Source organism: Nomascus leucogenys, chromosome 14 (assembly GCF_006542625.1).
Source record: "Nomascus leucogenys isolate Asia chromosome 14, Asia_NLE_v1, whole genome shotgun sequence".
NCBI classification, from domain to species: domain Eukaryota; kingdom Metazoa; phylum Chordata; class Mammalia; order Primates; family Hylobatidae; genus Nomascus; species Nomascus leucogenys.
In genome coordinates, this window is record NC_044394.1 from 48,212,405 (window position 1) to 48,236,591 (window position 24,187).

At 42.0% G+C, this 24,187-nt stretch overlaps 1 protein-coding gene across 2 annotated transcripts in view; it reads left to right on the forward strand.

The window, feature by feature from the left end:
• The window catches only part of VWA3B (von Willebrand factor A domain containing 3B), a 225,647-nt gene that overhangs the window by 91,215 nt on the left and 110,245 nt on the right, over nucleotides 1–24,187 (forward strand). For both annotated transcript variants that reach the window (XM_030827864.1, XM_030827865.1), the window contains 4 exons: nucleotides 8,001–8,197; nucleotides 14,943–15,097; nucleotides 19,457–19,595; nucleotides 20,922–21,053. In XM_030827864.1, the coding sequence (XP_030683724.1) occupies nucleotides 8,001–8,197; nucleotides 14,943–15,097; nucleotides 19,457–19,595; nucleotides 20,922–21,053 (623 nt within the window). The remainder of the gene's footprint in view (nucleotides 1–8,000; nucleotides 8,198–14,942; nucleotides 15,098–19,456; nucleotides 19,596–20,921; nucleotides 21,054–24,187) is intronic.

Sequence of the window (24,187 nt, forward strand, 5' to 3'; positions counted from 1 at the left end):
GAGTCAATGAATTAAACACTTTAATGGCAAATGAGAAAAAAACAAAACAAAACACACACCAAAAAAACCCCATGATCCAACTATATGCCGTCTACAGGAGACACATTTTAGATTGAATGACAGAAATAGGATGAAAGTAAAGAATGGAAAAAGATATACCATATAAATAAGTAACAAAAACAGAGCTGAATACTTAATACTAATTTCAGACAAAATAGTCTTTAAGACAGAAATTCTTATTAGAGACAAAGGATATTTGGTAATGATAAAAGTGTCAGTTATTTACCAGGAAGATGTAACAATTATAAATACATAAATATATGTACCTAAAAACAGTTTACCAAAATATAAGAAGCAAAAACTGACAGAATTGAAAGGTCTTCTATAGTCTGATAATAGTAGATGAAGACGTCATTCTCCCACTTTCAATATGGGATGAAACAATTAGGCAGAAGATTGACAAGGAAATAAAAGACTAAACAACACTTCAAACCAACTAAATCTAATAGACATCTATAAAAGATTATATGAAACAGCAGTAGAATACATATTCTTAAGTGTACATTCTCTAGAATAGGCCATATGTTAGGCCACAAAACAAGTTGCAGTAAATTTAAAAGGATTGTAGTCATACAAAGTATCTTTCTGACTACAATGGATGAAATTGAAATAAATAAGACTAGGATATTTTGAATACTGACAAATACGTGAATACTAGCAATATACTTCTAAATAACCAGAGGGTGAAGTATATCAAACAGGAAATTTAAAAATACTTTGAAGTGAATGAGAACAAAAAGTTTGACATTCCAAAACCTATGGGGTGCAACTAAAGCAGTGCTTAGCTGAAAATACCTACATCAAAAAAGAAGAAAGATCTCACATCAATTATGTAAACCTCTGCCTTAAGAAATTAGAAGAGTAAACTAAAGTGAAACAAGCAGAAGGAAGGAAATAATAAAAAATTAGAGAAGCTATAACTAAAATGGAAAATAGAAAAACAATAAAATCAAAACATTAAATGTTGGTTGCTTTAGACAATCAACAAAGTTGACAAATCCTTACCTAGACAAACCAAGAAAGGAGAGAGACAGAGAGAGAGAGAGAGAGAGAGAGAGAGAGCCATATTACTAAAATCAGGAATGAAAGAGGGGATATGAGTACCAGCCTTTTGGAAGTAAAAATGATTATAAGAGACTACTATGAACAATTGTATGTTGATGAATAAGATAACCTAAATGAAATGGACAAATTCCTAGAAAGACACAAACTACCAAAACTGACTCAAGAAGAAATGGAAATTCTGCATAGATCTGTCATAAGCGACTGAGTTAGTAATTTTTTAAAAAAGTCTGCACAAAGAGAAGCCAGGACCAGATGTCTTCAGTGGTGACTTCTTTCAAGCATTTAAAGAATAATTAACACCAATTCTTTATTTTTTTTAATTTGGCAGATAACATTATATGTATTTATCATGTACAACATGATGTTTTGAAGTATATGTACATTGTGAAATTGTTACATCTAGCTAATTAAAAATTAGATTACCTTACACAGTAAACATTTTTGTGGTGACAGCACTTAATAGCTGTCTTTGGATTTTTCAAGAATATAATTTCAAGAATATAATTTATCACCATTAACTATAGTCACCTTGCTGTCGAATTTTATGATATGTGAATTTTATCTCAAAAAGTTTTTGAAAGAATATATGAAATAAATATGCTGACTAAAGATTTTTTAAAAACCTCAGCAACAGTGATGCAAGATCAAAAAGGTGACAAATATTTTAATTTTCCAAAGGAAGCAGATTCAGCTTTCTGTCTCAGTTTCATTCCAGCATTCACACTCTGTTTCAGAGCTCTCATCCTTGCCACTTAACATGTGAATTTCAGTTCACTCAGTCTAAATTTCCCTAACTCCATCAATCCTTTCTCACTTCCTAATCTTAATTGTTCCATATTGTACCAAACATCTCGAATCAGTCTGTGTTTATCTTGTGATGCCACAGCTATTTTTAAAGAAGTAATAGCCTAAGGTACAGTTTGATACCTACCTCACTGATCCTCAACTATTTTCAATCTGTTTTAAATGCTAGTTAGATGTAGACACAGTAAGATGTGGCTTTTATAATTCTTCTCTTGCAGTCTGTAGTCCCTTTAGTGGTTTCTTCTCAGTCTTCATGCAGGCTTGTCACTAAATTAACTGCTCCTTATTTGTCCGTAGCCAGCTGCAGGTGCTGTAGTTTAAAAATTCTTCCTGCAGCTGCATCATTCACATCTTACGTCTAAAATAATTCTTTTAAGATTCTTTCTTTCAGAATCATAAGGCAGAAGAGAAAGTGAGGGAAATGTTGAACCATGTCTTTAGGGGGCATTAGCTCCTCTTCCGTGTTCTTTCTGTTATTGGTGTTTGATGTTCTTTGTTTTTATGTCTGCTTCTTTTTTGCCTCCTTGTTTTTTATTTCTTTTCTCTCTCTCCCACCTCTACCTCCTGAGGATTATAGGAATTGAGAACACTATGGGTTGGAATCATTTTTCCAGTTGGGCAAGCCATGGAGCCCTTCTTTATAGCAGAGGTTTTATTTGGGCCTCAGCCCTTGTGTGTAGCCCGTGCGGTGCTCCAGAGACCATTTACCTGATCTCCACAGTGAATCAGTTTGGTAGAATGTTGGTGGGTTACCATCCCCCATCTCCTTTATCCCCTCCTCCCCATTTCTTGGCTCCCCTGCAGTGCCAGGCAGATATGCTTATTGCATGGTACTTTAGCAAGTGTAGGTTAACAGCAGGTTTAGTTAGCAACTGCAGCAGACAAAGGGCTTGACTGCTCAGAGACGAGCTTCTCTCTCACACCACACTGTCGCCACCTGGCTCCTGGATCTCAGGCTCCTGGATCTCAGATCTTCATCTTACCTTCAGAGAACCCACAGCCCTCGCAGCTGCTCCATGCTGAACCGGCTCACAGGGCTGAAACCTCACTCATCTCACCAGCAGGTGAGACCACATTTCTTTTCCTGACAGTTGTTAACGTTTCTCCCTCCTTTCCCAGCTGTCCTCAATTCTGGTTTCCTTCCTTCTTTTCTCTCCTCCCTTCTATCTTTCCCTCCTTTCCTCCCCCCTCCCTCATCCTCACCACTTAACATGTGAATTTCAGGTCACTCAGTCTAAATTTCCCTAACTCCATCAATCCTGTCTCACTTCCTAATCTCAATTGTTCCATATTGTACCAAACATCTCCCTCCCTCCCTCCTTCCTTCCTTCCTTCCTTCCTTCCTTCCTTCCTTCCTTCCTTCCTTCCTTCCCTTCTTCTGTCTTCCCCTCCCTCCCTTCTTTCTCTTCCTCCCTCCTTCCTTCTTTCCTTCTGCCTTCCTTTTCAGCTAATTCACAGCATTCTTTTCTTGTACCACTCCCCATGTGGTGGCCAAGAGTTTATTCATTGTCTCATGGCACCCATGATCACAGGGGTTATGGTCTATCAAATACAAGCCCTCTAAAATGTTCTATGCAGAAAGACTCTGGGGCTAAATAGCTTTGGGAATTTTGCTTGTGGTAAGCCCCACTGCCCATTCCCCTAAGAAAGTCTTAGAGAAGTCCTGTGATCAAGAATCCTTTCAAACTTTCCTTTCAAGCTCCCCAAACTTTTTGTCTAAGGAACCCTCTTCCTGAGTAGAAGCCACTGACATGCAGTGGAAGCAGTTTCTGTGGGACCCACTCTTGGAAACATCAGACCTGGTCTAGAGTTCTAGTTTATTCATACGCTGACAGTCCCCCTGAAAGGCATGTGGGGCTAGTGTGGCAGGAATGAGGTGCCAGGCAAGTAACATTCAGTGGAGGAGGCTGGGAGAAGAGAGTTATGGTGGTGAGAAATCCCTGATGGCTGTGAGCCCCTCTGGAGCTGAACCTGGAGGGCGGGTGGATGAGGGACAGGGAGAGGAGTGGGCACTGATAACTATGCCCAATTTATCTATTTGTGTGTGGCCCTGGCTATAGCAGGGATGGTTTTCAAAAGCATTTTCCCAGCAGGTCTTTTTCATTGAAAAATGTTCTGAGATTGACAAGTGGGATGGGGAGGACAGGGCTGGTTAATTCTGTGGCATAGATGTGCTCCCTTCTCCTAACAGAAAGAACATCTTTAGGAATCTGTCCTGTGGAATAGGAAAGCCATGTAATCAGGATTTGCTGTTAGCTCATACCTCTGTAATAAATGAATTCTCTGTGGGTGAGAATTCATGTAACATTTTTAATTAAGATAACTGCAGGGAAATGGGAAGGACCCCTTAGTAAGTGACGCTAATGAATGGATGACGCCCTTCCCTGCCCCTCCCAGGAAAATGAGACTCAGCCATTAATTGGTGTAATTAGCACTGGAAGTTAAAAGATTTCCCTCCTTTTTTTTTTTCTTCTCCTTTCTTTAGCTTTAGAGTGCCTGGGTTCTTTGGTTTTGATTGGTTGGTCATCCCTTCTTTCCTCTATGAAAGGTTTCTCTGGCGGCTTGCCTGAACCCCCTTTTCAGATGGTAATTGGGAGCCTGAATCCTGCCCTCAGGACTGCACCGCCTGGTCCACTGTGAAGTTGGAGTCGGAAGTTAGTCTCTGCCTCTTTCAGAACCCTTGCTAGGATTGGTTCGAATGTGTTTTTAGGAAGTTCTACGGTACGCTTGAATTTATACTTGATAGAGAGCTCTTAACTTTTTTAAAAGAAGGCAGCCCAAAACAGAGCAGAAGGATATAATAAGGTGTGTGTTGCTATGGAAATAATTGAATGACAATTTAATTTCCTACTACACCTATTGATCAGGAAAAAAAAAAAGGTAGAGGAGAAAAGGAAAGGTCTTCCTAAGCAGAAACACAATGAATGGGAATATAATTAATAATAATTGAAGAAAATTTCGCCCCAAGGGTTTCTCCAAGGAAGCTGATCTCCCTGACAGAAACGGCGGCATCCTCTTTTTGCTGCCTCTTTGTGATGGGGGAGAGTGTGCAGGCGAACCCCAGGGACTCGGAGCTCTGAGAAGCCTCTGGCTTGAGCTCCCGGAGAAGGGTGAAAAGATGCTTTGTGATTCATGGAGAAGCCAGCTCCCGGTGTCGGGGATGCTGCTCTGAGGGGCTTTTGATGCCAGGTTGGTTTAAAGTTCAAAATCCAAAACAAGCTTCTTTGAGAAGTCCCCACTCTAGTAGGTTTCAGAGTGAATTCTTTCAATGGCGTTCTATTAAAATTCAAGGACATGGGTCTCATGAAGCATTAATGGGCAGATCCTTTACATATTATACAGAAGGAATTGGCTCTAACATGATTTATGTCTTCCAATCTTATTCTAATTCTATATCCCCTTAAATATAGTAATAGGAAAGCCTGAGTCATATTTTTGTTTCCCTAACAGTGAGTGTGCTACTTTTTAATTAATAGTACTTCACTTGCATCTGTGTCTGATGGAAGCATCAGCTGATGGGGTTATCAAGTCATAACTGAGAAGCCCTTTCCACCTTAAGCCAGTGGCAAAGCTTGGCTGCACAATACAGTTGCCCCGGGAGCTTTGTAAAATCTCAATGTCCAGGCCACACTCCCAAACCAGTTAAAATAGAATTTAATGGATGGGACTCAGGCATCAGTATTTTTTTTTAAAGCTCCTCAGGGGATGCCACTGTGAAAGGTTGACAGCCATTAATGTAAGCGGAGTTAAACAAAACTCTATAACGCTGGTGGACCTCCTACATGATAGTTCATGTTAGAAAAAAACATTTCCTTGCCAGGAACCCCTTCCGCGTCTTCCTAGGGCTCCCATGGTCCCAATGGGGCCAAAATCTCAGGGTCCTTTCTGCCTTCCTTCCAGTGGTGTGCAAGTGTTTAACAACCCACTCCCGGGAATGAAAAAAGCCCTGCTGTGTAGCATGTGTTGATTTCCAGATTCCATAAATACTCCCACCATGGTCTGTTTCATGCTACCAAGTGGCCATCGCCCAGCATGGAGTTGGGAGATGTGCACAGCCAGCTCCAGACACCAGTGCCGCCTTCTCAGCTTCACAGTTCCTCACCCCTCCTTTGTGTCCACCCCTGAGTAGCTCATTCTCCCTTAGGTGCTGTTCCAAGTTTCGAGTCATCTGGAAAAATAGTTTTCTGCTTGTGTGATATGCTGGTTTGTCCCGCTCAGGTAACATAACACAGTCTTCTCAGTTAGAGTGTAGATTACCTCTGGAAAACACCAGAGGAATGTGCCTGAGGCTGGAGATGTTTAGGCAATTGGCATTCTGGGTTATACTTTACCCCGTGAAGCTAAGGTGAGTTGTCCTAGACAGGGCACATGAGGTTTCTGAGCCTGCAGGGTGGAAAGCCAGGCTGTGAGTCAGGACACACTCACCAAGGTAACAAAGGGGCTTCATGGGAGGCAGCCTCCTAGCCTTTGCGTGTTGATCGCCTCCACCTCATCACTTCTCTTTCCACCACATTACAAAGCATTTTCACGTGACCTACCTTCCTTCCTTTCCTTCTTTTTCTTTCTTCTTTCTTTCTCTTTCTTCTCTCTCCTTCCTCCCTCCTTCCTTTCTCTTTCTTTTTCCTTTCTTTCTTTTTCTTTCTTTCTTGTTTCTTTTTTTCTTTCCTTTCTTCTCTCTCTCCTCCCTCCCTCCCTCTCTCTTTTTCTTTCTCTTTCTTTTCTCTCTCTCCTTCCTCCCTTCCTCCCTCCCTCCTTTCTCTCTTTCTCTCCCTTTCTTCTTTCTCTTCCTCCCTCCCTCCCTCCCTCCCTTTCTTTCTTTTTTCTTTCTTTCTTTTTCTTTCTTCTCTCTCTCCTCCCTCCCTCTCTCCTTTCTCTTTCTTTCTTTCTTTCTTCTCTCTCTCCTTCCTCCCTCCCTCCTTGTCTCTCTTTTTCTTTCTTCTCTCTCTCTCCTTCCTCCCTTCCTCCCTTTCTCTTTCTCTTTCTTTCTTTCTTCTCTCTCTCCTTCGTTCCTCCCTTCCTCCCTTTCTCTTTCTCTTTCTTTCTTCTCTCTCTCCTTCCTTCCTCCCTCCCTTTCTTTCTTTCTTTTTCTTTCTTTCTTCTCCCTCTCTCCCTCTTCCCTCCCTCCTTTCTCTCTCTTTCTCTCTTTCTTTCTTTCTTTCTTTCTTTCTTTCTTTCTTTCTTTCTTTTTCTTTCTTTCTCTTTCTTCTCTCTCCTCCCTCCCTCTCTCTCTTTCCTTCCTTCCTTCTCTCTTTCTTTCTTTCATTCTTTCCTCTTTTTTGATGGAGTCTTGCTATCTTGCCCAGGCTGGAGCGCAGTGGTGCATTCTCGGCTCACTGCAACCTCCACCTCCCGGATTGAAGCAATTCTGCCTCAGCCTCCCAAGTAGTTGGGATTACAGACACCTGCCACCACACCTGGCTAATTTTTGTATTTTTAGTAGAGATGCGGTTTCGCCATGTTGGCCAGGCTGGTTTCAAACTCCTGACCTCAGGTGATCTACCTGCGTTGGCCACCCAAAGTGCTGGGATTATTGGCGTGAGCCACCATACCTGGCCTCATATAACTTTTCTCACTGGATTGCTGTGGTTTACCTAGGAAGGCCAACCAAATACTGTCTTCCAGCTACAGGTGAAGAATACTGCCTAAGCTCAGAGAGGTCAAGTGGAGTGACTCACCCAAGTTTGAGCAACTTGCTAGAAGGTGATGGAGCCAGGACTTGAAGCCAGAGCTTCTGACTCCATCCTTACACATACATGGCGCCTGACACACAGCCTTGGTCTACTGGTCACTTTCACCCAGGCATGGGGCCAGTCAACTTAGGTAGAGGAGGAAGTGAAATAAAAAGTAACCCTGCTTTGCAGTCTTTTGAATTATGCAAAAGTAATTGCGGTTTTTGCCATTAAAAGCCTAATAATTCTTTGCCAGTCCTGCTTTGGAAAGCTGTTTTCTGAAATGAAACATGGGCTTTGTGTTCTAATAAAGAACACATTCCAAGTTGGTCAATATTAAGTTGGGGGTGTAATATGAATGGCTCATGCAGTATGGATGGCTGACAAGCTGTGATTCTACAGAGTCAGAAACAACCTCTGTTGAGATTGCATTGAATCCAGAAGACACCTGGGACTCTAAGACATGGCTGCAGAAATATGGCTTGAAGGCCCAGAAGCTATCCTTGTATGATGTCCTTGCTGACTGCTCTTTCCGCCACGCTGATGGGGTTGTGGATATAAAAGCCAAACCAGAGAATGAGTCTGTACAGACCAGTGCGGTAGGTGAAGTGCACTCCTGGGAGGGGCTGGGGCCTCCCCTCAAGTCCTGGGTGGGTGAGGCCTCCCTCAGGTCAGAAGGCGGGCAAGGGGCAGCAGGGAGAGAAACCAGCTTGGGTTTCTGTGAAGAAGAGGGTTCCTGTTTCCCTCCTCACCCTTCTCCAAAGGGCATCTGTGGGAGTGGAGATCAAGGCTGGGAATGAGTGCTAGACATCAGTGAGTTATGCATAAGCCAAGGGCTGGGCTTGGAGAAATCAGGCATTATGAGTTTCAGAATTATTCAACATTATGCAAATAGAGAAGCCCTTTGTTCCCCCATATTAAATGGAAAAGAGAAATTGCTGGTGAGTATGCCCAGCGCAGCAGGTGTTTCTGTGGTCCTCTTGTATTTTCCCTCATTATTCCAGTGACTAGCAGCCAGCATACAGTGCAATCCCAGCAAATACGGAATCAGATTCTCCAAAGGGCTATAGCCATTAGAAACTTTGAAAGCTGCAGTTCTATTGTGGGTTTTGTAGGAATACAGCTTCTCCTAGTGCCCGACTCTGGCTCTCAATGAAGGACAGTGCTCGACAGCAATGCTGCCTAAACTCCAGCATCATGCATATGAGTCAGCAGGTCCGAAATGCGGCTCAAGAATTTGCATCCATAACAACCCCCAGATGATACTAACGCTGCTGGTCCAGGGGCCACACCTTGAGAAGCAGAGAGGTGTAGAACAGGAACCAGAAGACATGGTGTCAAAGGTTTAGAAGCATGGAAAGACTAAGAAGTGTCCCAATATGAAATAGAAATCAGGATAAAATGAACATGGCAGATTTGCAAAACCAAAGGCAGGCTCTTTCAGGAGGTGGCAAAGTTCCAGGTACATGCTGTGAAGTGAACCTAAAATGCAAGCCCCGGGCAGACAGGCAGGTGACAGGCGGGTGACCGCAGCCCAGAGGAGACACCTGGGAAAGAAAATCGAGGCCCCCCTCAAATACAGTGTCACCTCATGTATTCTTGAAGGCTCCGATTCAATGTCAAGGTTATTACTGAGATGTTGTAACTCCAGCAGAGGTGAACTTCAGTCTTGTTGCCACTTGTTATTAGGCTGGCCGGCCACTGAGCCCTCCATGCCCTCCATGGAAAGGGCACTGTCCTTCGGGGCTATGCGAGCCACACCGTGTTATGTTCTTGCCCCCTCACTGCTGTGCATTTATGACAAACTGCAAGGAGGAAAATATAAAAACTGAATTAGAAAAATGCAGAATTGATGCAAGACTTGTTTCCTGGCTTACCCTAGGATGCAGGGTAATTGCTACAGCGCAGGGAAAATCTCATTTGTGGGTTTCCTCCCCCAGCACAGTTTTCTGATTTTGTAGACATTATTCAGTAATGTTCAGGAAATCATACATAACTAAATTCTCATTTTAAAAATAGGCCAGGCACGGTGGCTTACGTCTGTAATCCCAGCACTTTGGGAGGCCAAGGCGGGCAGATCACTTGAGGTCAGGTGTTCGTGACCAGCCTGGCCAACATGGTGAAACCCCGTCTCTACTAAAAATATAAAAATTAGCCAGGCTTGGTGGCACATGCCTATAATCCCAGCTACTTGGGAGGCTGAGGCAGAACCCAAGAGGTGGAGTTTGCAGTGAGCCAAGATTGTGCCATTGCACTCCAGCCTGGGCGGCAGAGGGAGACTGTCTCAAAATAAAATAAAATAAAAAATACATTAGATTCTGGATATTTTGAAATATTAATCCCCATCAATCTGAACATAGCTTACTGCAAACTGATGACAATGGAGTATATTCAAGCTAGCTCTAATACCGATCATCTCCTAACTCATGCTTGTCAATTTTAAATGAAATTTTACAGGACCACTTTGAATAATTTGACTTACAAGAGGGAATTTTACCTCAATTTTTTTGTGCTAGTCAACTATATTATGGTAAAGATTGAGAATTATTAATATATAGGACAGCTACTTTTTTTTTTTTTTTTTTTTTTTTTTTTTTTTTACAAATACTGATGAGAAAGGGACAGTTTTATTTTTAGTCTTTGGGACTACATACTGAAACTGGATTCGCACCTAAAATTGTGATGTGTATAAAGTAGGAAGAAACTAAGGCTGTGAAATAGGTAGATTATTTAGGGTTCCCTCAGACTCCCACTGGGCAAGACCTCCTAAATATTTAACAATAAAAACTAGTTTATAGGAACAGACCCAGGAAACTCGTTAACACAGAAATGAATGGCTAAAAAGGCCTTATTATGTAGCAGTTCAAAGACGATGAACAATTGGGAGAAGGAGACAAACATGCATTTCTAATAAGAGAATTTCAGGCCAAGCCTAAGAACTTGATATTTCAGGCATCCCTGAAATCACACTGCACGCACAGTTGCTTGAGCTCATGCACAAAACCAGGCCTGATGTTCAAAAACCCATTCTTGTGTCTTCGTCTATTTTTCAAACAAATATTTATGGAGCCCCTGCTATGTACCAGTCCATGTAATATGGCGGAAGGCACACTGGATATGGAACAAGAAATTCTAGGTATAAATGCTACTTCTAGTAGTTACTGATGATGAGATGTTGAACAAATCATGTGACTTCTTTGAGCTTCACCCTTCATATTCGTGAAATGGGTAGTGTAAAGTGCAAATTTACAAATGCATGTCTGAGCACGGTGCCCGGCACATAGGAGATGCCCCACAGATGTTGCCTTCCCTTTTTTCTGCACTACAAACATTGTGAGTCAGAACCGAGCATTTACGGAATGCTTTTATGCTTTATATACAAGGTAAACATTTGTGCTCTCAGTTTACACAGGAGAAAACAGTCGCGGGACCTGCGAGAGGTTAGGTAACTTGCTTGAGATTGATCTTGTGGCAGATGGAGGCAGGGTTTGAACTTGGGTCCACCGGGCTTTCACACTGTGCTTTTCCCATTCTGACACCCTGCTGCCTGACACAGAACTTGCCTCTCTGTGGTGTATGGTCTAGTGGTTTTCCATCTGGCTGTGCATGAGGAACACTTGGGAAATGCCCTGTGATGGGGATGTGGTAAGCACGAGAGACAAGACACCTTTGTCCTTCCATCCTTGCAGAGCAGCTGAGGTGTCCACCTCTGCCTGCCTTGGGAGCATAGGACAGATCTCATCATGCCCTTCAACCTCTTTCTGCCTTTTCTGGCTTATCTCCATGCAGTTAACTGTACTGGCAGAAACTGGAGGAAAACAGCCACAATGCAATGCCTGGTTTCACTGTAAATTCATGCCCGCTCATGTCAGTGGATCTTTTGTGCTGCCCAGCAGTCGACTCAGTCCACTCGTTCTCACCAGTCACCACTGGACTCGGGAATTCTCATTGCCATGCAGCCCTGAACATCCCTTTTCTGACCCCACTCCACCCCTCTCTGACTCCTAAAATCCCTCTACTCTGCCCTCTGGGCACATCATCAGCAAACCCCTGATCGCCTCTAGGCCTCTGAAACGTTCCCATTGGATGCTTATAGGGGCTTCTCTCTGAGAAGCCCTCCCTGCAGCCCTCTGGAGTGGGGGCTGGTTTCTCTCCTGTTCCCTTTGGACCTGTGGACCTGGGGTGGGTGGTGGCCTCCTTGCTCCTCTTTTCTGGTTCTTGACCTTCTCTCTCCTTCTTCCCATGTCATCAGACTGTGTCACTGGAGACATCTCTTGTGGTTGTCACTTACTGAGCTCACCCTCGTCAGTCCTCGAAGATTACGGGGCTTCTGTCTTGCTTTCATTGGCTCTAACACCTGCTTTAGTTCATAGTGACTTCAGTCCCATATGGAGGACCCTTCCAATACCCCAACCTCTCATTTCTTTGACATTCTCTTCCCCAGTGACTTCCTCCCCAACTCCATCTCTACCACTCCTGCCTTAGGCATGCCCTTGGCCTTATCATTACAAATAACTGTGTAATCATAACCCACATCCTCAGTTCCAAACGCCCCTCTGTCTGACCAGTCATCTGTAGGTTGTTTATTCTCTTGCGCTATTCCCACCCATCTGTCTATTCCCACCCATCATCTGTCTCCTCCACCAGGATATAAAAGTTACTGTTTCTACCACCGCCTCTCTATCCTCTCTATCCTCCCATGCATCCTCAACCATTTTTCCCTTCTGTTAAACTATTGCACTCACCTGGCAAAACCCCAGATTTAACCCTGGCTAACGCCAACTTTCCGCCTTTTCTGGCTTATCTCCGTGCAGTTAACTGTACTGGCAGAAACTGGAGAAAAACAGCCACGATATAATGCCTGGTTCACTGTAAATTCACGCCCGCTAGTGTCAGTGGATCTTTTGTGCTGCCTAGCAGTCCCCTTAGCCCCTCGCTGGCTGTCCTCTCCTCCTGAAACACCCAGCACCTTCCGCTCCACACTCACTACACTCACACTCTGCAGGTGAGCTTGCTTCCCATGCTGTGAACGTCGACGGGAATGTCATGAGCTTCTGCCTCCACATCTCAGCCCCCAGTGTCTGCCATCTACCTTTATTTCTCCCAGGCTGAATTGTCCTTGTCCTAAGGCCATTCACTGCACAGATACATGGCTGTCTCTCCACTCGTTTATTCTCCCTTTCTATATCACAGCTCCTATTGCCCTCGTTTCCAGATCATTCGCATCAGCATGCACACATTCTGCCATTTCTCCCGTCTTAAAAAGTTTTTCGATCCCATGTGTACCTCTGGCTGTGCCCGCATGCCTCTGCTCCTTTTAGAATTCAATTCCTCAGTCGAGTTGTGTACATTTCCTTCCTCTGCTTCTTCAATTCTCCTCCCATGCTCCTGGGAGCCGCTGCCATCAGGCAGAAGCCCCCGCCACTTCTGCCTCTCCACCAAAACCCACATTTTGCAGGGATCCCTGAATTGCTAAATCCAGGGGTCCATTCTCAGTCTCTTTCTTACTTGACCTGTTAGTAAGTTGATCTAGTTGGTCACTTCCTTGATTTTTTTTTTTTTTTTTTCCAGAATATACATTGCTGGTTATCCTCCCACCTCACTGGCTGTTCCTCTCTCAGTCTTCTTTGTGACTTCTCCTAGTCCTTAACCTGTCAATGCCGGAGGACCTCAAGGTGCAGTGCTCTGATTGCTCTTTTGTCTACACTCATTTCCCAGGTGGTCTTCTCCAGTCCCATGGCTTTTAAGCCCCTGCGCATGCTGCCCGGCGACTTCAAAATTTACCCCTCTAGCCCCGCGGCCTTCCCTGATCTCCTGACTACTGTTGTGCTACTTGGATGTCTAATAGGCACCTTGAACCTGAGACATCAGACGCTATATCTTGATTTTTCTCATTCAAAGCTGCTCTTCCACAACCTTCTTCCTATCAATTGATTGCAACTCCACCCTTTCAGGTCCCGGCCTGAAAACCTCAGGGTCGTTCCTGACTCCTCTCTTTTCTCGCATACACACATCTGATCTCTCGGTGAACGCTGTCGGTTCTGTTTTCAGAACGTGCCTGTCATTCAGGATCTGACCTCTTCTTACCATGGCCTTGGCTGCCCGGGTCCATGCAACTCCGTGACCTTCTGGCTGTTTGCTTCTGCCCCTGGTCCTCAGCCGTCCAGTCTGCTTTACAGAGTAACCACTGTAAAGCTGTGAAACCATAAATCAGACATGTTGCCGCTCTCGTGAAAGCCCTGGGAAGAGTCCTTTTTCACTCAGAGCAAAAGCCAGCTCATTTCCGACAGCTGTCAGGCTTTACGGGACCTGCCCCTGGCCCTCCTGTTTGTGTGTTCCGGCTTCTCTCACTCTCTCTTCCCTCTCTCCCTTTCCTTTGGCAATATTGGCCTTCCTAAAATTCGACAAGCATGCCGGGTGGACTCCCAGCTCAGGCCTTTGCTCTTGCTGCATCCTCTGACCTCCTCCTGGACTCACTATGGCCACACTCTGTTCCTCCAGGCCTTCTCTCCTAGCTCACTGTCTCTGGGAGGCTTTCCCTGCGAGGTTCTAACTTGTCCCGTCTCTCCCCTCTTTCTCTGCTCTCTGCTCTTCCTCCTTGCCTTCCTCCACGTGTCATCCTCTGACCTGATGTGTCATGATTTGCTTATTACTGGGCTCCCCTCCTGCACTGTGAGCTCCATGAAGGCAGGGGTTTGGTCATTGTATGTGTTTGTGTTCCTGGTGTCTAGAAGGTCTCCTAGAGGAGGAGTGCCAGATGAGTGCTTGCGGGCCAAGTCAGGGAGGTCGACTGAGGAGGGCTCGCTCTGCCTGTCTCGGTGGAGGGCGCTAGATGTGCAGTGGGGTTCTTGGTGGGAAAAGAGGATTCTTGAGAGGCTCAGTCCCACCTCCTCCAGAATGGTTTCCCTGGCCGTCTAGTCCACTGTAAGCTCTGTCGCTCTTTCTTCATTACCAGGACTTGCCAGGTCCTTACTGTCTCAACCCAGTGCCAGGGATTGAGTATCTAATTCTCCGCATTGCTATGTCTCTCTCTCTCTCTCCCTCTCTCTCTCTCTGTGTGTGTGTGTGTGTGTCGGTTCGGGGTGTCTCTATGCTGGAATCATTAGCTTTTCTGGGGCACACATGTGATCTCATGTATCTTTCTGGCCCATGTTCATGACACCTAGTGCAGGGCTCCATAGGAAGCGGGCAGCGGAACATATTTGGTTGAACTAACAAAGGAATGATTGATGGTAGAGTGGAGTGCTAAGAGCCATTTGAATACGACAGAGCCGGAGGTGCCCTCTGGAGGCTCTTCTCTTTGGACAGTTTCCGAGTGGCTTCTGTCCTTTGTCCTCTCCTTAGGAGACCAACAAGAAGACAGTCCATGCAAAATATTGCAGCAGGTTTGTCCATGCTCCCTGGAAGGATGGGAGCTTGGTCCACGTCAACATTACCAAAGAGAAGTGCAAGTGGTACAGTGAGAGAATCCACACAGCCCTGGCCCGGATCCGAAGGAGGTTGGTGTTATTTGCAGGAAGTTACAAGTGGTCTCCTCGCTCTGGACATTCTCTTCTGCTTGATCTTTTTTCCTCCCTTTTATTTTTAGTTGACACATAATGATTGTACCTATTTATGTGATACAGAGTGATATTTAGGTGTGTGTATACAATGTACAAAGATCAAATCAAGGTAACTCACATATCCATCACCTCAAACACATGTCATTTCTGTATGTTGTGAACATTCAAAATTCTCTCATTTAGCTTTTTAAAAATATACATAAATTATAGCTGACCATATTGACCCTCCAGAGCTGCAGAATACCAGAGCTTGTTCCTCCTATCTAGCTAAACTTTTGTATTCGCTATCCAACCTCCCTATCCTCTCTCCCTACCTTTCTCAGCCTCTAATACAGTTCTGCTCACTACCTCTATATGCTCAGATATTTTTAGCTCCCACATGTGAATGAGAACATGTGGTATTTATCTTTCTGTGCCTGACTTAATTTGCTTAACATAATGTCCTGTAGGCTCATCCATACTGCTGCGAATGACAGAATTTTATTCTTTTGTATGGTTTAGTAGTACTCCATGGTGTATATATACCAGTAAAAGCTCAACTGAGAGAAAGTGCCAACAAACATTGTTAAGTCAATGTTGCCATCTGATGGTTTGCTGTTAGCCTTGTTAAGAAAAAAAGGGGGGTTGTTTGGATTCAGATCCCAGCTGTCTTGATGCCAGTGCAGTTTATTGAAAACAGCAAGCCAACGTGCAGCTATCACACTGGTCACACATTGCTGTAGGAGGCTAAGGAATGCTTCTGTTTCATACCTCACATTCTTTTCTAGGCCACACGTGTATTGCCCAATGTGTTATACCTTTCTTCTGTACTCTTTAGCTGCCTCTCACAGATTTTGATATATTGTATTTCATTTTCAATCACTTCAGAATATTTTCTAATTTTCTCCATCATTTCTTCTTTGATGGATTATTTAGAAATGTGCTGTTTAGGCTGGGCACAGTGATTCACGCCTGTAATCCCAGCACCTTGGGAGGCCAAGGAGCGGGGAGTGGATCATGAGGTCAGGAGTTCGAGACCAGCCTGGCCAACATAGTGAAACCCTGTCTCTACTAAAAATTCAAAAAATTAGCCGGGCGTGGTGGCGGGCACCTGTAGTCCCAGCCACTCGGGAGGCTGAGGCAGGAGAATTGCTTGAACCCGGGAGGCAGAGCTTGCAGATCACACTACTGCACTTCAGCCTGGGTGACAGTGCAAGTGTGTTGTTTACTTCCCAAATACTTGTGGATTTTCCTGATAGCTTTTGTTACTGATTTCTGTTTTAATTTCACTGTAAACAGAGAAATACTGTGTGATTCAATTCTTATAATTTTATTGGGACCTGTTTTGTAGTACAGATTTTGGGAAAAAAATACGGTTTTGTTGAGTGGAGTATACTACAGGTATCAGTTAGCTCAAGTTGGTTGAGAGTGTCGTTCAAGTCTTCCATATTATTACTGATTTTCTCTAGTTGTTCTGTAAATTATTGAGAAAAGAGTGTTAAAATCTCCAACTGTAGTCTTTAATTCTCATTTCAGTTCTGTTTTTTCTTCATGTATTTTGAGGCTCTGTTAATAGTAGCATGTACATTTAAGATTGTTATATTCTCTCAATGAACCAACTTTTTTGTAATTATGAAATGTCCCTTTTATATCTCTGGTAATATTCCTTGTTCTGAAATTTACTTTGATAGAAGTTTAGCCACCCTACATTATTTTTTATTATTCTTTTTTTCTATCATTTCATCTTTACTTGTCTGCATCCTATATTTAAATGGATTTCTTACAGACACGAGATATATAACTATATATGAGCATTGTTTTATTAATCCAACCTAACATATCTTTGCCTTTTAATTGGAGTGTTAAGATCATTTACATTTAATGTGATTATTGATTTGATTGGATTTAAATCTAAGATTTTGCTGTTTGTTTTCTGTTCCCTTTTTACTCGTTTTTTGCCTTATTTTGTTTGAGTATTTTTTATTATTACATTTTATCTCCACTATTGTCTTATTAGCTCTACCTCTTTGTTCTGTTTTGATGTGTGTGTGTGTGTGGCTATTTAGGATTTACAATATTTATCTTATTAGTCACCCTACAAATAATATTATATCACTTCATGTATATTACAGGAATCTCACAACTTTCACTCCCACTTCCATCCTTTCTATTGTAGTGCACTTCTATACATGCATTACACAATACATTCTAAACAGTCAATTGTCTTGTAATTAGATTAAAAACTAGAATAGATGTATTTTATATTTAACCACATACTTGATATCTCTGTTGCTTTTTATTCCTCTGTATGCATCCACATTTCCATTTGGTATCACTTTTTTTCCACCTGAAGAAGTTTCATTCATATTTCTGGTAGTACAGGTCTATTGGTGATGAATGAGCTGTTTCAGTCTGAAAAACTCTTTAATTTACCTTTATTTTCGAATGATGTGTTGGCTAAGCATAGAATTCTGGTTTTACAGTTCTATGTTTCAGTACTTTGAAAATCCTTCTCCATTGTCTCCTGGTTTGCATGATTTATGATAAGAAGGCTCCTGTCATATTTTTGTTTGCTCCTCTACACATAATGTCTTTGACGCTTTTTAAAATTTCTTTATTTATCTCTAGATTTTATCAATTTTATTGTGATATGCCTGCGTGTAGTTTTCTTTATTTTTCTTCTTCTTGGGTTCTTTGAGCTTCTTGGATCTGTAGGTGCACTGTTTCAATCAAAATTAAAACATTTTGGTCATATTTTTTCAAATATTTTTTCTGCCTTCCCCTCTCTTCTCCTTCTTCTACTTTGATTACACATATGTTAGACTCCTTGATATTGTTCCACGGGCCACTAATTCTCTCTGATGAAAGTGCTTTTGTCTTTTTTCTGAGTTTAACTTTGAATTGTTTCCTTTGCTTTGTCTTTTGTTCCCTAATCTTTTCTTCCCCTAATGTCTAATGTACTATTAATACCATGCAGTATATCTTAAATTTAAGATATTGTATCTCTCTACAAGTTTTATTTGGGTCTATTTAAATATCTTCCATTTCTCTCCTCATTCTGTTTATACTTTACCTTTTTGACCATATGGGTTATATTTGTAATAGCTGTGTAATGTCATTTTCTGCTAATTCTATCATCTGTGTCATTTTGGGATCTGTTTCTGTTGGTCAATTTTTCTTCTGGTTATGGATCATATTTTCCTGCTTCTTTGTATGCCTGGTAATTTTTTACTGGATGCCAGACATTTTAACTTTACATTGTCAGGTACTAGATTTCATTGTATTTTTATATATGTTCTTGATGCAGTCAAGTTACTTGAAACCAATTTGAGTTCTCTAGGAATTGCTTTTCAGTTATGTTAGAATAGATCTAGGGTCGCCTTTAGTCCAGGGCTAATTTGGTCCTGCTACCAAGGCAATACTCTTTCAAGAACGCTACTTGTTGCCCCATATATTAAGGAGGTTTTCCCACTCTGGCTGGTAGACGAACTACTCCTAGCCATGTGTGAGCCCTGAGGGGCCGATCGGCCTACTCCTTTGGTGATTTCTTCCTTGGCTTCAGTAGTTTCTTCACATGCATGCCTTGATCATTATTTAGCCAAAATTTCGAGGACACCCTTCTGCAGATCTCTGGAGCATACTCTCTCTCCCTTTCTCCTGTGCAGTAATGTCCTTTCAATATTTTGCCATTCAAATTTTAGTTTCTTAGGCTTTGCTGAACTCTGAACTCAATTCAAATATTTTTTCCATACTCTTTCCTTACCTCCAACCCCCAGGCCTTGCCTGCGGCTACGAATTTCATATATTTACATCCTGTGATGGGAACCTGATCATGGACCACAGACGCAGTCCTTCTCACACAGCCACCTGGGCCTTGGTTATTACAGAGCTCTGGGGCTGCTTGATGCTGTCCATAAGTTTCACTGAAGCTTCAGGAATGTGCTGGCTTCACTAGCTTGACTGCAGTCAGCCAGATTAGAGGAACAAATAGTCTGAAGTCATAGCTGAGGTCCTCAAAATATCAGATGACAAGAAGTAATTTATTTTTGACTTTGGCACCCACAATGGATTTATTTTTTGTCATATTGATTTTCTTAGTTTTGTTTTACTTGGCTTGATGATGGGTAGTGCATCCTACAGCCCAAATGTAGGATTTTCTGCAGAAAACCCTCAAAGCGAATGATCCAGTCACAGAAGATTGGGTATCAACAACATAGCGCAGCTCTGTCCTCTGCAGATGCATCGTTAAGTTCTTGGGAAGATGCTCTTGTTGCCTGCAGGCTCTCACCATTCACTTTCAACCTACTTCCTGCCTAGGATTAAATGGCTACAGGATGGGAGTCAAAGCCTCTTTGGAAAATTGCATAATGATTGCATCTACATTCTCATTGACACGTCTCACTCAATGAAGAGCAAACTAGACTTGGTGAAGGACAAGATCATTCAGTTCATACAGGTTAGATGGAACTGTCGGTTCATACATTTGGGGTTTTGTGTATCAGATGGTTATGAGCAGTGGATAGGGGCTTGTTGCACTAAAAAATTCCTAAGAAAACCAAATTCAGAGAAATACTCCCTTTTGCTAAAGAATCATCGGTTCTCTTTTGCAAATAGACCCTTTCTCTGGTGGATTCTTTCTGTCACACATGAGTTGCTTAAGGGAGTTGCTATGTTCATTGTTTCAGATTTTCTCTGTTCTGAAATCTGTGGTATACACAGATTTCTGTCTTCCAGAAACTCCTCATCTTAGTACTTTTAATTTCAAATGTTTATTAGGGATGCTGTGTACCCTGGTGCATGGGAGGGGTGCAGGCTGGTGTTTAGAAGCTTCCAGTTCTTATTTTGCCTGTGCTGCCTCTGAGCTGTGTGAACTGAAGCAGGTTGCCCAAGTGCCCTAACTCCTAGTGTCCACACCTGTCAAAGGGCATCACAGTACTGTTGTGAGTTCGTAGTATTGATGTAAGCATTAACCACAGAAATAATAGCGGGGAGTGTTTGAGAAATACAAAATGCACATTTTTTTTTTTGAGACGGAGTCTCGCTCCGTTGCCCACGCTGGAGTGCAGTGGCGCCAACCCGGCTCACTGCAAGCTCCGCCTCCCGGGTTCACGTCATTCTCCTGCCTCAGCCTCCTGAGTAGCTGGGACTACAGGCGCCCGCCATCACGCCTGCCTAATTTTTGTATTTTTAGTAGAGACGGGGTTTCACTGTGTTAGCCAAGATGGTCTCAATCTGCTGACCTTGTGATCCACCCACCTCGGCCTCCCGAAGTGCTGGGATTACAGGCGTGAGCCACCGCACCCAGCCAAAATGCACTTTTTAATTTAACAAACTCTGCTGGAGAAATATGAGCAAGTGAATAAAGTTGTAACTGAATAATGGCTTTACCTAAAAGATAATGACTGAAATGATGATGTTGTTTTAGATTTCTTTTCTTCAAGCATATTGTATTTGGTGTGCTTATTTGGTATATCCTTAATGTTAGTATTAAAATCAATGTTTAATGTCACATTATATATATAAACTTTTACATATATGTGACATATATAATGTATATTCATATAATCATATATACATTTGTAAAGGTCTTAACACACAAACTGGATACATTTTATTTAAATGCCCTTTATACTAGATAGGATATTCTCTATTGAATATAATTTTTTGCTTCTTGAACTGAAAATAGAGATCATCGTGATTAAAATATATCAAACTGTGGCCTACCCTAACCCTTTCTAACATTTGAGTGGTTTTATGGTTAAATAATCATTGTCTCTTTCAGGAACAGCTGAAATATAAAAGTAAATTTAATTTTGTGAAGTTTGATGGTCAAGCAGTTGCTTGGCGGGAACAACTTGCCGAAGTCAATGAAGATAATTTGGAACAGGCTCAGTCCTGGATTAGAGACATGAAGGTAAGATGGAGACTAAGCTGGGAGAAGCAGCCTAGGAGTCTCTCACCTGTGTACTGAGTTCATTCACAGGACAGACATTCTTGAGAGGTGTTTTGCACTTCCAGGATGGAAGTGGCTTAGCATGTAGACTTTTGTTTTGCTTGCAGTGGTCACATTAATCCAATCTCATTTTGTCAATATCATAAGGTTTAGATGAGCCTCTTATTCTTATCTATTCACAGTTCTCTATTTCCAGTCCTGCCCTTGGCTCAGGTTGAAACCCCCTTATGAAAACACATTTCAAAACAGAGGTTTTTTTTGTACTCAGATATTCAGATTTTTTTCTTCTGAAATTTCATTATTGTTGCAAAAGATATATTGCAGCCATTCTTATCAGTGGGCTTTGTTCAAAAGTAAGGAGCATGTGGAAATATACAGTACAATCTGAGTGTTTAGGACTGAATGCAAGAAGAGAGCTAGGGCAGGAGAATGTAGTAAGCAGGTGAAACCATTTCCTCAGAAGTGACTGCCCTTGGCATTTACACAGACTACTGGGGAGGATTTTCCTTGCCCTAAATTTTCTTATCTTGAACTTATCTTAATTTTTTTTAGCATATAGCGTTACAACCTTCCAAATATTTGAGATACACTACAATTGAGACCAAGAGTTGTTCTTAAAGAGTCAAATATAGGAGCTGGACGTCGTGGTGGACACCTGTAGTAGTCCCAGCTCCTTGGGAGGCTGAGGTAGGAGGATCGTTTGAGCCCAGCAATTTGAGACCAGCCTGGGCAACAGAGCAAGTCTCCATATCTTTCTTTAAAAAGGCAAATATGTATCAGAAACATCTTTAAAATAGTTTAGTGTCTAGTTTAGAGTCTTAGATTTGACAGAAAGTCACAAATAGACATTAGCAGATCACTGAGATGCACCAGGGCTCCCTTGTGACTTGTTTTTAAAACTGGGAGGAGAAAATCTGTTCTATAAGAAATAATAATGCCTGTAAGATTTTAATTTAACTGGCCACCTTATCCTGGGAAATAGTGTTGAATTCATACCCAACTTGTTAAATTTCCAGGATTAACCAATGAAGTTACTTGTGACATATGTTCTGTCCTTTTTTTTTTTCTGTCCTTTTATGACACAATAATAGGAAATACCTTGTTAACTCAGAGCCTACTAATTTAGGGTTTATGATAACAAGATATTATATATATAATCTCATTGGATAAAAACATCATTGGGTTCTGCTTTATTTAAAAATCACTAATGAATACAGTCAGCCATCTATTCAGATTTTAACCATTTGGCTAAAAACACATATTCCTATAAAGCATAATTCTGTTCTCTTTACAAATTTTCACTGATGCTCCCTTGCTGGCTTGTTGAATGTCCAAAATTCATTTTCGAAAGGACCAAGGATAAAGAAAATGTGGCATATATACACAATGGAATACTACACAGCTTAAAAAAGAAGGAAATCCTGTCATTTGCAACCACATGAATGAACCTGGAGGACGTTATATTAAGTAAAATAAACCAGGCAGAGAAAGAAAAAACACCACACGATCTCACTTACATGTAGAATCTAAAAATGTCAAACTCGTAGAAGCAGAGAGTAGAATGGTGCTTCCCAGAGACTGGGAGCAGGGTGCCGTGTGGGGATGGGGAGCTGTTGGTCAAAGGGTACGTAGTTTCAGTTAGACAGGAGGAATAAGTTCTGGAGCTCTATTGTACAATATGGTAACTATAGTTAATAACAATGTATTGTATACTTCAAAATTGTCAAGAGAGTAAATTTTAAATGTTCTCACCACTCAAAAATACGTCAGGTGATAGATTTGTTAATTAGCTTGGTTTACTCATTCCACAATGTATACATATATCAAAACATTACATTATATGCCATAAATATATACAATTTTATTTGTCAATTAAAAGTAAATTAATTAAAAAAAGATAATAAAGAAAGCCAAATTCTATTATTCTTTCGGCTGGTTTGGTCCAGTAGTCAACCCGGTAGCACTCAGGGTGGTCTGAGCCTGCTTTGTGCTGGTGTCATGCAGCAGTAGGTCCCCAAACAAGCATAGGCATTCCTAAGGCCAGGGGAGCACAAGCTGTGGCAGCGCCTGCCCAGTAGTTGAGCGGGGGAGATGGGAGGAGCAGGTGCAAAACAGGTGCCACCCCCAGACCATGTTTCCCCGGGCTCTGTCTGTCTGGCTCTTCCCCAGCTTTGCCACCATCTTTTCAGCAGTAGGCTTTTCAACAAAAGACTATTGAGAATGGGCTCAGAGGGAAGAGTTGTTCTGTTTACCATCTGGAATACATTTCTGCTGCCCAAATCCTGCAAGAGGGTTTTGTTTTGCTTTTAACTTTTAAATTTGCAATAATTTTAGACTTACAAAAAAGTTGCAAAAGTAGTACGGAGCGTTCACACTTACCCTTCACCTAGCTTTCTCCAATGTTCACCTGTAACATAGCCATGGTATAATTATAAAACTAAGACATTCACATGGCTACTATGAGCTAAATTGCAGACTTTATTCAGCCTTCATCAGTTTTCCACTAATGTTCCTTTTATGTTCCAAGATCCAGCCAAGGATCTCACATGACATTTAGTTGCAATGCCTCCTTAGTCTCTTCCAATCTGTGACAGTTCTCAATCTCTCCTTGTCTTTCGTGACCTTGACACTTTTGAAGAGTACTATTCAGATCTTCTGTAGAATGTCCTTAAGTTTGATTTTGTCTAATGTTTTCTCATTATTAGATTGGGTTATGGATTTGGGGGAGGGAATACTCTTCCCAGTGGATCACCTGAAGGCACACATGATGCTGATATGCCCTATGACCAGCAACGTTTACTTTGACCATTTGGTTAAGGTGACATCTGCCAGGTTTCTCCCCGAAAAGTTACCATTTTTTTCCCTTTGTAAATAATAAAAGTTTTGGAGGAGATGCTCTGAGGCTATGCAAATATCGTTTGTTCCTTAAGCTTTTGCCCACAGTTTTAGCACTCAATAGTGGATCATCCTTACAACAATTATTACTGAGCTGAGGTGATTTTATATTTCCTCTATTCCTTTTACATTTCTATATTGGGATTATTCTATAAGGAAAAGATTTCCCTTTCCCCCTTTTACTTATTCATTTATATATT